The sequence below is a fragment of the Hippocampus bargibanti genome, linkage group LG01, assembly GCF_051943395.1.
Source record: "Hippocampus bargibanti isolate YZ-2025 linkage group LG01, ASM5194339v1, whole genome shotgun sequence".
Lineage (NCBI taxonomy): Eukaryota > Metazoa > Chordata > Actinopteri > Syngnathiformes > Syngnathidae > Hippocampus > Hippocampus bargibanti.
In genome coordinates, this window is record NC_142734.1 from 13064130 (window position 1) to 13079936 (window position 15807).

Consider the following 15807-nt stretch of genomic DNA (forward strand, 5'->3'; position numbering starts at 1 on the left):
TGTGACACAAATAAAGGTTAGATCATCATCATCATCAACAACAAGAGTTTGTCACCGTTTTCTGTTCAAGTCAGGGACAGACGATCACCTGTTGCCATTGTTTGCGAACATGATGAAAATGACTATTGATAAAAATCAGACGCAGTGCAACAAAAACAGACCCACCTCGCAGTTTCCTTCCATTCTGCGTCCTCCCCCTCTTTGAGGCAGATTTCATCCAGTTCTGTGAACAGAGCGTGTGGGATGTGCTCCTCATCGCCATCCTCTGTCCCCAAGAGGAACTGCACCCTCTGGGCTGGTGTGTCTTCTGTAGCACACAAGGCTTCATTTCTGTTAAAACTGCAGCTAGAATATGTCAGCAGTCATATGCAAATATAATGGTCAAAGGGACACCGACTGTGTGAGGGGGATTCTCGTCCGTCGTCAGTTGTGGAGTCCCTTTCCTTGGACCGCTTCCTGTGTCTATGGCCATGGTGACGGTGGCGACGATGTGATCGCCGACCCAGAGGAACATGAACCCCAATATACAGAGTACGGTGACCTGGAGTCAACAAAAGGGAGAAAAAAAAATCATCTTCCAACTGAGGAGTGAGCATTTAGTACTGCAGTAATATCCATCCATCCATTCATCTTCTGCCGCTTATCCAGGGTCAGGTCGCGGGGGCAGCAGCTTCAGTAGGGAAGCCCAGACTTCCCTCTTCTTCTAGCTCGTCCTGGCGGATCCCGAGGCATTCCCAGGCCATCTGGGAGACATAGTCTCTCCAGCGTGTCCTGGGTCTCCTGCCAGTGGGGCATGCTCGGAACACCTCACCAGGGAGGTGTCCTGAGGGCATCCTAATCAGATGCCCGAGCCACCTCATCTGGCTCCTCTCGATGTGGAGGAGAAGCGGCTCGACTTTGAGCCCCTCCCGGATGACCGAACTTCTCACTTTATCTCGAAGGGAGTGCCCGGACACCCTACGGAGAAAGCTCATTTCGGCCACTTGCATCCGGGATCTCGTTCTTTCGAACACAACCCATAGCTCGTGACCATAGATGAGGGTTGGGACGTAGATTGACCGGTAGATTGAGAGTTTTGCTTTTTGGCTCAGCTCCGTCTTCACCACGACAGATCGGTACAAAGTCCGCATCACAGCAGACGCCGCACCAATCCACCTGTCAACCTCGCTTCTTCACACCCTCATTCGTGAACAAGACTCCCAGATACTTAAACTCCACTTGAGGCAAAATCTCCTCCCTGACCCGGAGAGGGCTCTCCCCCCTCTTCCGACTGAGAACCATTGTCTCAGATTTGGTGGTGCTGATTCTCATCTCAGCCGCTTCACATTCGGCTGCGAAACGCTCGAGAGAGTTGGAGAGCTCCACTTGAAGGCCCCAACAGTACCACATCATCTGCAAAAAGCAGAGATGCTATACTGAGGCCACCAAAACAGAGACCTTCAACGCTTCGGCTGCACCTAGAAATTCTGTCCATGAAGGTTATGAACAGAATCAGTGACAAAGGGCAGCCTTGGCGGAGCCCAACCCTCAATGGAAACAATTCCGACTTATTGCCGGCAATGTGAATCAGACTTTGACATCGGTCGTATAGGGACCGAACGGCTTGTATCAGGCGCTCCTGTACCCCATACTCCCGAAGCACCCTCCACAGAACTCCACGAGGGACACGATCAAATGCTTTCTCCAAGTCCACAAAGCACATGTAGACTGGTTGGGCGTATTCCCATGCACCCTCGAGGACCCTGCTAAGGGTGTAGAGCTGGTCCACTGTTCCGCGGCCGGGACGAAAACCACACTGTTCCTCCTCAATCTGAGGCTCGACTTTCTGACGGACCCGCCCCTCTAGAACCCCTGAATAGACCTTTCCAGGGAGGCTGAGGAGTGTGATCCCTCCGTAGTTGGAACACACCCTCCGGTCCCCCTTTTTAGAAAGGGGGACCACCACCCCGGTCTGCCAATCCAGAGGCACTCTCCGCGATGACCACGCAATGTTGCAGAGGCATGTCAGTCAAGACAGCCCCACAACATCCATAGCCTTTAGGAACACCTTGCCACCGAGGAGCTTTTTAACCACCTCAGTGACTTCAGCTACAGAGATCGGAGAGCCCACCTCGGAGTCCCCAGACACTGCTTCCTCCGAGGAAGGCGTGTTGGTGGAGTTGAGGAGGTCTTCGAAGTACTCTGCCCACCGATTCACGATGTCTCGAGTCGAGGTCAGCAGCTCCCCATCCTCACTGTAGTGTAAACAGTGTTAGTGGTGCACTGCTTTCCCCTCCTCAGACGCCGGATGGTGGACCAGAATTTCCTCGAAGCGGTCCGGAAGTCGGCTTCCATGGCCTCACCGAACTCTTCCCATGCCCGTGTTTTTGCCTCGGCGACCAACGAGGCTGCATTCCGTTTGGCTAATCGATACCTGTCAGCTGTCTTAGGGGTCCACAGGCTATATGGGCCCGATAGGACTCCTTCAGCTTTACGGCATCCCTTACTACTGGTGTCCACCAGCGAGTACGGGGGTTGCCGCCACGACAGGCACCAACCACCTTACGGCCACAACTCCGATTTGCCGCCTCAGCAAGGGAGGTACGGAACATGGTCCATTCGGACTCAATGTCTCCCACCTCCCCCGAGACATGTGTAAAGTTCTGCCGGAGGTGGGAGTTGAAACTCCTTCTGACAGGGAATTCCGCCAGACGTTCCTAACAAACCCTCACAACACGTTAGGGTCTTCCAGGTCGGACTAGCATCTTCCCCCACCAACGGAGCCTACTCACCACCAGGTGGTGATCAGTTGACAGCTCCGCCCCTCTCTTCACTCGAGTGTCCAAAACATGAGGCCGCAAATCCGATGATACACCTATAAAGTCAATCATCGAACTGCGACCAAGGGTGTCCTGGTGCCACGTGCACAAATAGATACCCTTATGTTTGAATAAAGTTTTTGTTATAGACCAGGGGTGCTCATTACGTCGATCGCGGAGGTAGTACTGGTCGATCGTAGCGTGACAGTAAAAAAAAACATTTGTCAGCCTATCAAACGTCCCGTCACTTGATTGACATACAGGGCAACCATTCAGAACTGAATTTTTACCTTTAGGTCGCCGTGCTTGCGTAAACAACAGCGCTAAACACAGCAAAATTTACAAGCTAGTCAACGAATTACCTCAGATTTTAAGCCCTCGCTAAAACATATGGTGATCAAAATGAGTGAGAAAGCGGGACCAAGTAAGGGGGCAAAACATATTACTTTCATACGGAATGGGAAAATGTGGAGCGGCATTTTCGGACTGTTCATGGAAAATACGACATTGACTTCCCGCCGAAAAGCCAGCTAAGAAAGAGAACGGTGGACGAACTAAAATCCCAGTTGTCCGGACAGCAGTCATTTTTCACTCAACATACTTCAAAAGCGAAAGCCGCCACCGAAGCATTGTTCCGGGTGAGTCATGCCATCGTTAAAAACAATAAGTCCTTCCAAGACGGAGAGATGGTAAAAGAAGCATTCGTTGAAGCAGCTGACTCCTTGTTCAGAGACTTTAAAAATAAGGCCGAGATATTATCTTCAATCAAAGCTCTGCAGCTGTCAAGACATACAGTTACACGGCGCTTTGAAACCATGGCTGAGGATTTAACCCAGCAAATGTGGAAAGACATCCGAGATTGTGAGTGTTCTCACTGCTGAAGTCCAGGGCTCATGGACAGTTCTGTAACTTACTCACACAGGAAAAGTACCCCAACATGAGCAAATGTGCTACCTCCTTGACTGCATTATTCGGCTCCACTTATTTATGTGAGTCAGCCTTTTCCTACATAAAGATCATTAAGTCCAAATACCATTCCACCATGAATGATGAACATTTGGAAATGTGCTTGAGGCTGGCTGTCAGCAGCTACTGTCCGGACTATGCATCCCTGGCTGATTCAATTCAGTGCAAGTCATCAAAGTAAACTCAGGTAATTACAAAAAAATGTTAATAGTTATTTATTATGTTATGTATATGTAGTTATTATGTGTGTTGTGCAATATTGGCTTATTCAGTTATGCAAGGTACATCAACATACATTGTACATACAAAGAATCCTTAAAACATTTGAAAATAATTATGTTTTGCATTTTTGTCGTGGGTAGATCATTTTGACTTTGTAGTTTTTGTAAGTAGCTCATATGCTGAAAAAGTGTGAGCACCCCTGTTATAGACAATCTGTGTCGAGCATAGAAGTCCAATAACAAAACACCACTCCTGTTCTGATCGAGGAGGGCCGTTCCTCCCAATCACGCCTCTCCAGGTCTCACTGTCATTGCCCACATGAGCATTGAAATCGCCCAGCAGAACAAGGGAGTCCCCAGAGGGAGTGCTCTCCAGCACACCCCTAAGGTCTCCAAAAAGGATGGGTACACTGAACTGCTCTTTGGTGCATATGCACAAACAACAGTCAGAACTCGTTCCCCCACCCGAAGGCGGAGGGAAGCAACCCTTTCGTCTACCGGGGTGAATCCTAATGTACAGGCGGCGAGCCGGAGGGCAAAAAGTATGCCGACACCTGCTCTACGCCTCTCACCGTGGGCAACTCCAAAGTGGAAGAGAGTCCAACCCCTTTCGAGAGGGCTGGTACCGGAACTCAGGCTGTGTGTGGAGGCAAGCCCAACTATGTCTAGATGGAACTTTTCGACCTCGTGCACCAGCTCGGGCTCCTTCCCTGTAAGAGAGGTGACATTCCACGTCCCAAGACCCGCGTCCGGGCAAGGGAAAACCAAATCCATTTGTGTTTTTCTTCAACTTCATTTTGAATTGTGGCATGGACAGAATAAAAGTTTAAATTTAGATTTTTTTAAATTACTGACAATAACTTCATATGTTATTGTCGGTTATTGATGATGTTGTTAACTGTAAACATATCCAATTTATAACTAATCAAAATTAGGACTGGACATTAATATTGATTACTGGCATTCCCATGAATGCGGACGAACAAACGGCAACACATTTTAGCTGCCACACTTGTGCGTGCAGAACTTGCAGGCAGGCACAAGGTTAGAGTGAAGATAATCTGAGCTGACTGTCTCCCCTTTTTTTACTGCAGTCGAGCTGACTGGCCTGTGTTGCGCACCCCCACCCCCTCGCATGGCTCTCAGCTGAGCGGTCAGAGAACTGTGAATGCCCTGTTCTTGCCTCCTGCACCATATGAGATGCTACTGTATCCAGTCAAATCGAATAGATCTGTGTCGTAGATTTGAAACATATACTTTTTATTCCAAAGTTTTTCACGACTGGTACTGTATAGTGGCACCTTGAAACACGAGTACCCTCATTTATTGAACATTTTTTTTGCTACATGAAGGCTAACATGAAATGCGAAATTCAATGGGCACCAAGGTTGACAATTAGCATCTATGTGGCACACAGTGAACTGGTTGTCGGCCAATAACCATCCGTGCTTACACTCACACCTAGGGACAATTTGGAGTGTTCAATCAGGGTGCCATGCATGAGTGAGGGAGGAAACTGGAGTACCCGGAGAAAAATCCACACAGGCAGAAGATTAACATGCAAACTTTACACAGGAAGGCTGGAGCCGGAATGAAACCCTTCACCTGGCACTGTGGGGCCAACACACGAACCAGTCACCTACAATGTGATTGGGTGATGGGTGTCTGGCACACGATATACATGTATTAGTTTGGCGAGTTAAATAAACAAAAGCCAGCTGTACAGTAACTGAGTTATGGAAGGAATTTATATAATTTTGCTGATGAAAAAATAACGAGAACAGTATTTTACCATATTTGTTTCTTGTTGTTTATTTTTGAATGAGTGAATCAAGTACGGTAAACTTATAAAAATAACAAAAAATATAATAACAACAATAACAATTTTTTCTTCTTCTTCTTCTTCTTCTTCTTATTATTATTATTATTGTTATTGTTATTGTTGTTGTTATTATTATTATTATTACTTTAAACAGCACTTGTGTTTTATAAACATTTTCTTTTCTTGATTAATTGACCGATTGGTTTAATAGTTATTTTAAACATGCAGTATGAAATCAACACATATAAAAAAAACACTCACTCTAAATTTAGCATTAGCTTGAAAGAATGATTTTACAACACTGGCAGGGTTGTTACCTTCTAGTTCTTCCTTCTCAAAGTTGGTGTTCAGCATGGAACGAGTTCCGCCGCGGTCCACCACTGCTTCCTCATCAGTCCTCTGACACAAACATACACAGAGAAAGCTTGGTTCAGGGTTTAATTGGAACTGTTTTTTAACCTTACACTCTTCTTACAAAGTGGGAAGATATGTCCAAAACTGTACTAAAAGAATGAAACTAGCGGTCGCTAGCTCTGAACATAACAAAGTCAGCCTATAAGAATAAATTATTTGAAAGCTGCTTTCTCTGCTTCATGTGTTCATGTGTTTTTGTTTCTCTAAATCAGGGGTGTCAAAGTCATTTTTTGCCGCGGGCTACATTGTAGTTATGGTTTCCTCTCGAGGGCCGTTATGAATTTGGGGAACCCATTAGAATGTTTAAATCCCTTCAAATATTACATATAGAGCACACAGCAAATTAATAAATAACTCGTTTTCAAATCTGAAGTCAAGAATAACGACTTTTACTGTGGTTGACATCCAAAAATATGAAATTTTGGCTCATATTTTAGCAATCATCATGGAATTTAACAAGTTTGATTTGCTTTCGCGGGCCGAAAAAAATTATGTGGCGGGCCGGATTTGGCCCGCGGGCCTTGACTTTGACACCTGTGCTCTAAATGCACACTTCTTATGCATTTTTTTTTTCACACTTCACACCCATCAGTCGGCGGTTTATTTTTAAGGATGAAATTGTCAGCTCAGTTGAAATGATTTTAAATGTTTTGGGAGCATAATTTTTGCCATACTTCTAGCTAAATGATTCATTTGGTCAAAGTTTTAGATGGCAGAGAGTTAATTACTTGCGGTTTTTCACTAGTCACAGCAGGACTTGCCTATATCCTCCAAGAGAAGCAGGGGTTCATTGTAAGAGTGAGCCTTGAGTGGGGACTAAAGTGACCGATAATACACCTCTTCTACAATCATGCTGTAAAATAATATACAAGAGCAAATTATAATTATGGGGGCATTACGGGAGACAAAAACATGTTTCTGCATTTGAGGATGAATACCATTACTACTAAAGCAAGAAACAGAGTTGACCCTATCATTTTCCAATACACCAACTCCAAACCTGCACACTCTAATCTATAATTTGACAATCAACATTTACTTTATCTAATAGTGCAACTGAAAAAAAAACTAAGTCATGTATGTTCTTAATACTTGGTCAATAAAGATGTTTCTGATGTCAGCACCGATTTCTGAAGGCCTTGGGTAGACTACATTGAAGGCAATGGCTTTACATCCAAAAAATGACTGCCTTCAACACTCAAAACGAGGGGCTTGCCATTGGCCAAGCAAAGGCAGGATGAGGGCTGGCTCACAGCAGGAGACAGATGGACCCCGAATACAAGACAATTCCAATATGACAATAATATGCAGTATGAATGTCTGATTTTTTTGTCCTTGGGTTATTTTGATGAACATGTGTTATTTAGAGACATGGAAACATTTCTCATTAAATATTGAATGTCTGTTTTTAGATATTTATCCAATGCCAAGTCTCAAAGTCAAAGGTCTTACACCAAACAACTCTGCTTTGGGATACAAAATAAGTTCACATGCAGTATATCGTGACAGTCTTAGAGTGGGACTTGCTGATCATCCCACAAAGATTAACAGGACAGTGAAATGGTAGCACATCACTCCCTAACACACGGAAGAGCACATGGATGATGAGCCAGAAGATTAAATTTAGTTTGTGAACAGAAACGGAAAGCGTCAGTCTCAGTTCATCAAGCCAGTCTCAATATTTCACATACAAGTGAATAGAAAATGCCATTTCTACATGATTTTATTTATAAAGGTAAACAAATATTTTAAATGTTTGTAGCTCTATGTGGAAAAAAAATGCTTCCTCTGCTTAAAGGACAACCGACATCACTTTTTTGTTTCTTATCTGACATCAGAAAAATGTTTTATAGCATCTAAAATACCCAAAACACACAGTATGATATTTTTAGTCAAATGCAAAACACCAATAAAAATGACTTAAAGTGTCCAAAATCTGCAAAAAAATGAACCCAGAAGTGTCCAGTTTCAGAAGGTCCCGCCCCCTTGTTCGTGATGTCACCCCAAGAAGTCTTGCCTTGCTGGAGAATCAAAACAATGGCTTCAGATTCGGAGAATATGCTTTCTTGTTACTCATCAAGTTATTGGATTGGATATGAATATGATTCAAATAGTTCTGAAGAAGAAAGCATACATGTTTGCAATCGATGAAATAATTTATTACGTGTCATTTTGAGGCATCAGGGGTGGGAAATGTCGCACCTAAAAAAGGCAGAAGATGGCGACAAAGCCATGTAAGGAATTAATCAGCCCGTTTCCACAGGCCGATTAATTCCTTACATGGAGCTTTGTCGCCCTTTGCCTCTTTTTGTTTCTACACGAAGTTTTCAGACCAAAGTACAGCAAAATGCATTGACGTGATGGAAGGACTGTTACAATGTGTCCTTTTTTCGGTCAGGGGCGTTCCTTCAGTGACGTAAGGTGAGGACTCGTCACCAACTCAAAAACAAGACTTCCGGAATATTCAGCGTGAGTCTTAAAACGTAAAATATAGTTATATGTGGTGGAATCTTTGTAAAATACGGTCAGTAGAAGTCATTTGCAGTCATTTTACAAATTATAAACACAACTTGTCCGGAGACGTCGGTTGTCCTTTAAATCATGAACTGTGAAAAACTACATTTTGGAAAGGTGGTCTTCACTCATTGAATGCCATGCCCGAATATTACTCCGCACCTATATGACTTAGGAATTAATGCTTTTTTTCTGATGAAAGAAGACAGTGTAAAGTTTCTTACGCTGCGTTGAATGTTTATGTAGTCCTAAAACTCAATATTCGGTGCGTCCTGGAATTTGGGTGAAAATGACAAAAACACTGGCACTGGAGTGGACACATTTTTGCACATCTGGCAGTGAACGAGTTAATTTTCTTGGTGAAACCCAGGCATGATTATTTCTGCCAGAATTGTAGACTCAACAAGTCATTAAAATATTAGAGTATATAGAGTATAAGTAGGCAATAAGAGTTGATAAAGAAACGCAACATGCCATAATTTACTGCAAATGAATAAAGCAAAACAAATAAAAGACAAAGTGATTGAAGTTTACCAATCTGGAAAAGCTTGCAAATCATTGCCAAGGTTGCGGAACTCCAGCTCAGCACAGTCAGACGACATCAACCGTAAAAGCTGAGGTGAACGTTTCCGGGTCTTGTAAGCCCATTAAAATTATTCTGAGAATGAATGGACAACTCATTCAAGTAGTTACAAAAGGACCCAGAACAACAATCAAAGACTCAGTTAAGGTTCATGTTTCAGCCACTCAACCAGGATGACATAGGACACAAAAAAGTACACAAAGGCTTGCTTAAACATTTACAGTACATCATGCTCCTGCAGCATTGAGTAGACTTATAAAGTGTGTGTCTAATGTTGAACTGCTCTATATCTGTACATTTTCCCCCTTTCCTTTTATGTGTCTCAGTACGGAAAGTAGGCATTAAATATTCCTAAACAATTGTTCTAATAAGGACCTGGTAATTAAATTAGACATGTGGCAGCCATGCGACGAATACGCCAGTTTCAAATGGTCCTGACATTCATAATACATGTGTGTGCAATTAATATTCACATCCAAATCGTTAGCTCAGCACGATGATGGGGAAAAAAAGAAAGATTAAGCTGATCAGCTTTGAATTGGACAACACGCTACAGATCTAATCTGACTATCCCACATTGGGTAGTGTTCAGTTTCTGCTCTTCTATCTATAAAGGTCAGTCATGGATAAAATAGTAGTGCCGAGCAAGTAAATTTGATTCATCCAAATTATCTTCTAGCAAACGTAAACCTTCCACCATGACGTCCCTGATCCACTGGTGAAAAGAATGCTTTGATCCTCTTCTCTTTCATCTAGAACTGCTTCATGCAACAAACAGGGTGCAGAAAGTGTTTAAGATTAAATGTCTGTCTGTGTCTTTGTGTTGTCATATTATTTGTTACGTAGTTTTGTTTGTTTGTTTGTTTGTTTTTTTTTTCAGCACAACACACGAGAAAGAGTGTCTCCAGTGTGTCAATATATCAAACCAAAAATGGGATCGGGAGAACTATCAAAATATGCAAGTCTAACTACTGTAAGGCACAAGCGAATGCTAGCTAATGAACGGCTTTAAATCCTCATGGAAGCCATTCGCGAATTAGCCAAACGACCACCTTCCGCAAAGAAAAGATACAGCATCTTAGACACTGTAATGTCTGGTCAGATGACGCAACGGAGACAAGCAGTGGCAGATCACTAAGCCTTTCTTTGAACCATCAGCCATTATCCTGTAAACACACATTCATAAAATGTTTTCCTCCTCCCATTGTCACCACCAACTGATTCATCCAAGCACAAATCACAGACACCCAAGTGGTCTTGAAGACAGTCGGATTTCATAAAGTGTAAAACAATCCACATAACACGCTATGTGGATTGACTTTAAAGGAAAACCGACGCCTGCGGACAAGTTGTGTCCATAATTTGTAAAATCACTTCAAAAGACTTCTACTGAGCATATTTTACAAAGATTCCACCGCATATAGGTATATTTTACGTTTTAAGACTCACGCTGAATATTCAGGAAGTCTTGTTTTCGAGTTGATGACGATCCCTTACATGACGTCACATTTGGAACGCCCCTGATCGAGAAAGCGACACACAATGCATTTTACGGTACTTTGTTTGGTCTGAAAACTTTCAAGTGTTGATCCGTGTTGATGGCGAAATTAGAAGGAAAACATATATAACGCGATGGTGAATCGTAGTGTGTTGCACCAAGAATACTATTTGATATTCGCGGACACAAATTCCCAGCAGACAAATCAGCCCATTTCCAATGGAGCATAGGCGCCATCTGGAGCATGGGCACCTCAAAATGACACGGAAGGACTCCTTTAAACAATTGCAAACATTTATGCTTTCCTCTTCAGAACTATTTGAATCATATTCATAACTGGATGAGTAACAAGAAAGCATCTTCTCCGAATCTGAACTCCATGAGCCCATTGTTTTGTTTCTTGAGCAAGGTAAGACGACTTGGTGTGACGTCACGAACTGGGGGCAGGACTTTCTGAAAATCCCCAGTTTCGAGCTGATTTGTGGCAGATTTTGGACGCTTTCAGTCATTTTTATTGGTGTTTTCGGTATTTTAGATGCTATAAAACGTTTTTCTGATGTCAGTTAGGAAACAAAAAAATGGTGTCGGTTGTCCTTTAACAGTTTTAGAAGGTCATGGAAGGCACAAACATGTTTCCCACACAAATCCAAATACTTGTATTAAAACCTCTATTATAAAATAATGAGCCAAAATATCCAGCCAGCAGGCCTCATCTTGTACTTACATGCTGCAATGGTACAGCTACCTGAATGAAATCTGACATTCTTTGAATGATTAAAAGAAATACTGTGTTCTGGCTAAATAGAAGATGCATTTCTTGAGTGTGCTACAGGCCTTTGTGAAGAAGAGGGAGCATGTGAGCAAGACGGCAGGGGGAGCCGGAATGGATGGAGTGCATGGAGGAGGGGTGGAGGCGTGCGACCAAGCGTGATAAAGAGACACGCTCACGTGTTTCTGCACTCCATCATCCCTCCAGAAGATTATTTACGTGCCAGCCGGCCATAATTTCAGGACGACTGACACGATAAAATGGTTATGTAGTGAAACAACTGAATCCGACTGTCTGTCTTTATGAATAGAATAAGGTACGGTTTTGCTCTGGTTGAAATGACTTTGAAACGATTACGTCTGTGTAAGCTCTCAGTCGTACAGGAGTGGTCCATCGATGAGAAGGTTTCTTCAGCCGTCATCTGTACAAAAGTGAAGGTTTCGGACGTTTCGCCTCCTATCCAAGAGGCTTCGTCAGCGAACTAAAGTCTGACTGGTCGTATCGGCCCCATTTATATATCCCTAATGTCCAGACATGGTGGCGCCGGACACAGCTATGATAGGTCCCTACTCTCAGGTTGGGAGGGGCGGGGGACCCCTCCCTGTGGCCCCACTGATTGTTCCTACATTCCTGACTAACGATTGGCCTATTACCCCCACTGCCCCCGGTATCACCTCATCAGCATAACGACCCTCATCAGCATTGCGAAAGTTGCCTAACCTGTTTTGCCTGAGCAGGCTATTGTATGAACGATCCAAATTGAACCTCACCCCACCAGACCGATTTAACGAAGGATTTTGTTGTTTTATAAGAATCGCTTCTTTTACGCCCCTTTCAAACCATCTATGTTCTTTCGCTAAGATTTTAACCTCATTGTCGTCAAATGAGTGGTTGCTAGCTTTTAGGTGCAAATGTACTGCCGATTGAGGCCCACTAGTGTTATCCCTGCGATGTTGATAAAGTCTTTTTTTTGAGAATTTGTTGAGTCTCCCCAATGTACTGCTCTTTACAATTTTCATTCTTACAATGTATGGAATAAACTACATTACTTTGTTTTTCATTTGGTAGCCTATCTTTTGGATGCACTAATTTTTGCCTTAACGTGTTTATCGGTTTGAAATAAGTAGGAATTTTATGTTGCCAAAGGACTCTTTGTAATTTTACAAGAATACGCTTTCTCAGAGACAGAAAAGGCGGTACTTACCAAAGGTTTAAATTTCTCAGTGACTCCTAAAACTATACCTACAATAGATTATATCACAGCTACTGAATCGGCTATTAAAAATAACAAACTTTCGTATGCAGAGGCAGATGATCTACGCATTAAAATATCAGCTCTTCTCAGTAGTGCCAAACTTCCTCCGTCCAACATAACATTAGAAGAGAGAAAGGCGTTAACTACTCTACAAAAAGACAAAAATATTACTATTTTGCCAGCAGACAAGGGCAGATGCACAGTGCTTCTCAACACATTGGATTATGAAGACAAAATAAATAGGTTAATCAGTGATTCTAACACGTATGAGCAACTAAAAAGGGACCCTTCCAATAGATACAAGAAAGAAATGATTGACTGTCTCCAAAAGTTAGAGAAAGGAAAACATATAGACAAACAGATGTATTTTAGATTATACCCGGGAGAGGCCACGCCATGTATCTATGGCCTGCCAAAAATACATAAAGAAGGGTTCCCCCTCAGACCCATTGTGTGTAGCATTGACTCCTCTACATACAATGTAGCCAAATATTTAAAAACTATTTTAGCTCCGTTGGTTGGTAACACTGAATATCACGTAGAGAGCACCACAGGGTTTGTAGAGAGGATCAAAGACCTCATATTGGAACCTGAGGAAACTTTGGCATCATACGATGTGACTTCTCTCTTTACATCTGTCCCAACCCCAGCAGCAGTCTCAGTGGTGAGGACGAGGCTGCTGGCGGATGTTTCTCTGCATGAAAGAACCAAACTTAAACCGGATCACATCTGCCAATTATTAGAAATCTGCCTTAATACTATGTATTTTCAATTTCGGGAAAAATTTTATAAACAAATTCATGGTTGTGCTATGGGCTCACCAGTTTCACCCATAGTGGCTAATCTTTACATGGAAGAGATGGAGAAACAGGCCCTCACATCCTTCCCAGGGACAAAACCTAGACACTGGTTTAGATATGTGGACGATACTTTTGTCATAATTAAGAAACAAGAAATTCAATCCTTCACAGATCACCTCAACTCTGTAGACTTCAACATTAAATTTACTCGTGAGGACATTCAAGAGAACCAACTAGCCTTCTTGGATTGTAAAGTAATTATAAAAGAGGACAGAGCGCTAAAAACAGAAGTCTTCAGGAAGGCTACGCACACTGACCAATACTTACTTTTTGACTCTAACCACCCTTTACAACATAAACTAGGAGTTATCAGAACCCTCCAGCATAGGGCTAAACTAATACCAACTAGCACTGAAGGTAGAGAAAAGGAGTCTAAACATATCAGGAGAGCACTCACTAACTGTGGGTACCCTCAGTGGTCATTCAACAAATGTCAGAAAGAAAGAATAGCTAACGAAACCAATAATTCTCAAGATTCAAAAAGGAGAGGAGTAGCAGTACCGTACATTGCAGGAGTTTCTGAAAAATTACAAAGAGTCCTTTGGCAACATAAAATTCCTACTTATTTCAAACCGATAAACACGTTAAGGCAAAAATTAGTGCATCCAAAAGATAGGCTACCAAATGAAAAACAAAGTAATGTAGTTTATTCCATACATTGTAAGAATGAAAATTGTAAAGAGCAGTACATTGGGGAGACTCAACAAATTCTCAAAAAAAGACTTTATCAACATCGCAGGGATAACACTAGTGGGCCTCAATCGGCAGTACATTTGCACCTAAAAGCTAGCAACCACTCATTTGACGACAATGAGGTTAAAATCTTAGCGAAAGAACATAGATGGTTTGAAAGGGGCGTAAAAGAAGCGATTCTTATAAAACAACAAAATCCTTCGTTAAATCGGTCTGGTGGGGTGAGGTTCAATTTGGATCGTTCATACAATAGCCTGCTCAGGCAAAACAGGTTAGGCAACTTTCGCAATGCTGATGAGGGTCGTTATGCTGATGAGGTGATACCGGGGGCAGTGGGGGTAATAGGCCAATCGTTAGTCAGGAATGTAGGAACAATCAGTGGGGCCACAGGGAGGGGTCCCCCGCCCCTCCCAACCTGAGAGTAGGGACCTATCATAGCTGTGTCCGGCGCCACCATGTCTGGACATTAGGGATATATAAATGGGGCCGATACGACCAGTCAGACTTTAGTTCGCTGACGAAGCCTCTTGGATAGGAGGCGAAACGTCCGAAACCTTCACTTTTGTACAGATGACGGCTGAAGAAACCTTTGAAACGATTACAATTTCAATGTTGCTTTCCTGAAGGTCGTGATGTCTGCACATCGAAGCGCACACATGGCTCGAGATGAAGACACGATTCACAATCAACAAATGCCACCCATATTCTTTTTGTTGAAGATGTCAATACACACTGTATGCACCTCTTTTATTTTCATTGGTTCAGAAAGATTATCTGGGGCTGCTGTGACAACAACGAATGAGGATATTCCTGTTTTATTTCAGGGCAAGCAGTATCTGAATGTTTGCCTGAACCACCAAAACAAAAATATTTAATTTGGCTACAAGTAGTTTACTTTTAAAAGGACATGTATGAACCATCCGTCCATTTTCTAATTTGCTATCTTCACAAGAGTCGCGGGTGTGCTGGAGCATATACCAGCCGTTTTAGAAATAGGTGGGTACACCCTGATGCAGCATTTCGTAATTTTGCAAATTCGGGAGTGCATGCAGCGAATCCGCATGGCCAAACACAACAACAACACTAAACATTCAAATATTTGTCGTTATTACCAACTAAAGTATGAACATTGTTTGGCTATTGGCAGAGTGTGCTAACATGCTGTAGCAGCCCTGGTTACCTTTTGTCTTTGACATAAAAAATGCTTCAATGTACGTATTCCGCAATGAGATACCATATTGTCATATAGCAAATCTTCACCCGCTGCAGCTGCTAAGTCATGGGCAGCTGGGGACAGTATTATGTGCATTAGCTGCGCTGTTACATCACAATCAGTAAAGAACAGCTCACTTGATTTGAACGAATTAACTTGGTTGTTTCATATCATGCACTCAAGAGACGCAGCCTTTTCTCC

The 15807-nt window shown here is 42.8% G+C and overlaps 1 protein-coding gene across 4 annotated transcripts in view; it reads right to left on the bottom strand.

Moving 5' to 3' along the window:
• LOC148903160 (sodium-driven chloride bicarbonate exchanger-like) overlaps window positions 1-15807 on the bottom strand; it is a 42332-nt gene that overhangs the window by 17880 nt on the left and 8645 nt on the right. For all 4 annotated transcript variants that reach the window (XM_088997276.1, XM_088997267.1, XM_088997257.1 and 1 more), the window contains 3 exons: window positions 6125-6206; window positions 398-541; window positions 166-307 (listed from right to left, as the gene is read on the bottom strand). In XM_088997276.1, the coding sequence (XP_088853402.1) occupies window positions 166-307; window positions 398-541; window positions 6125-6206 (368 nt within the window). The remainder of the gene's footprint in view (window positions 1-165; window positions 308-397; window positions 542-6124; window positions 6207-15807) is intronic.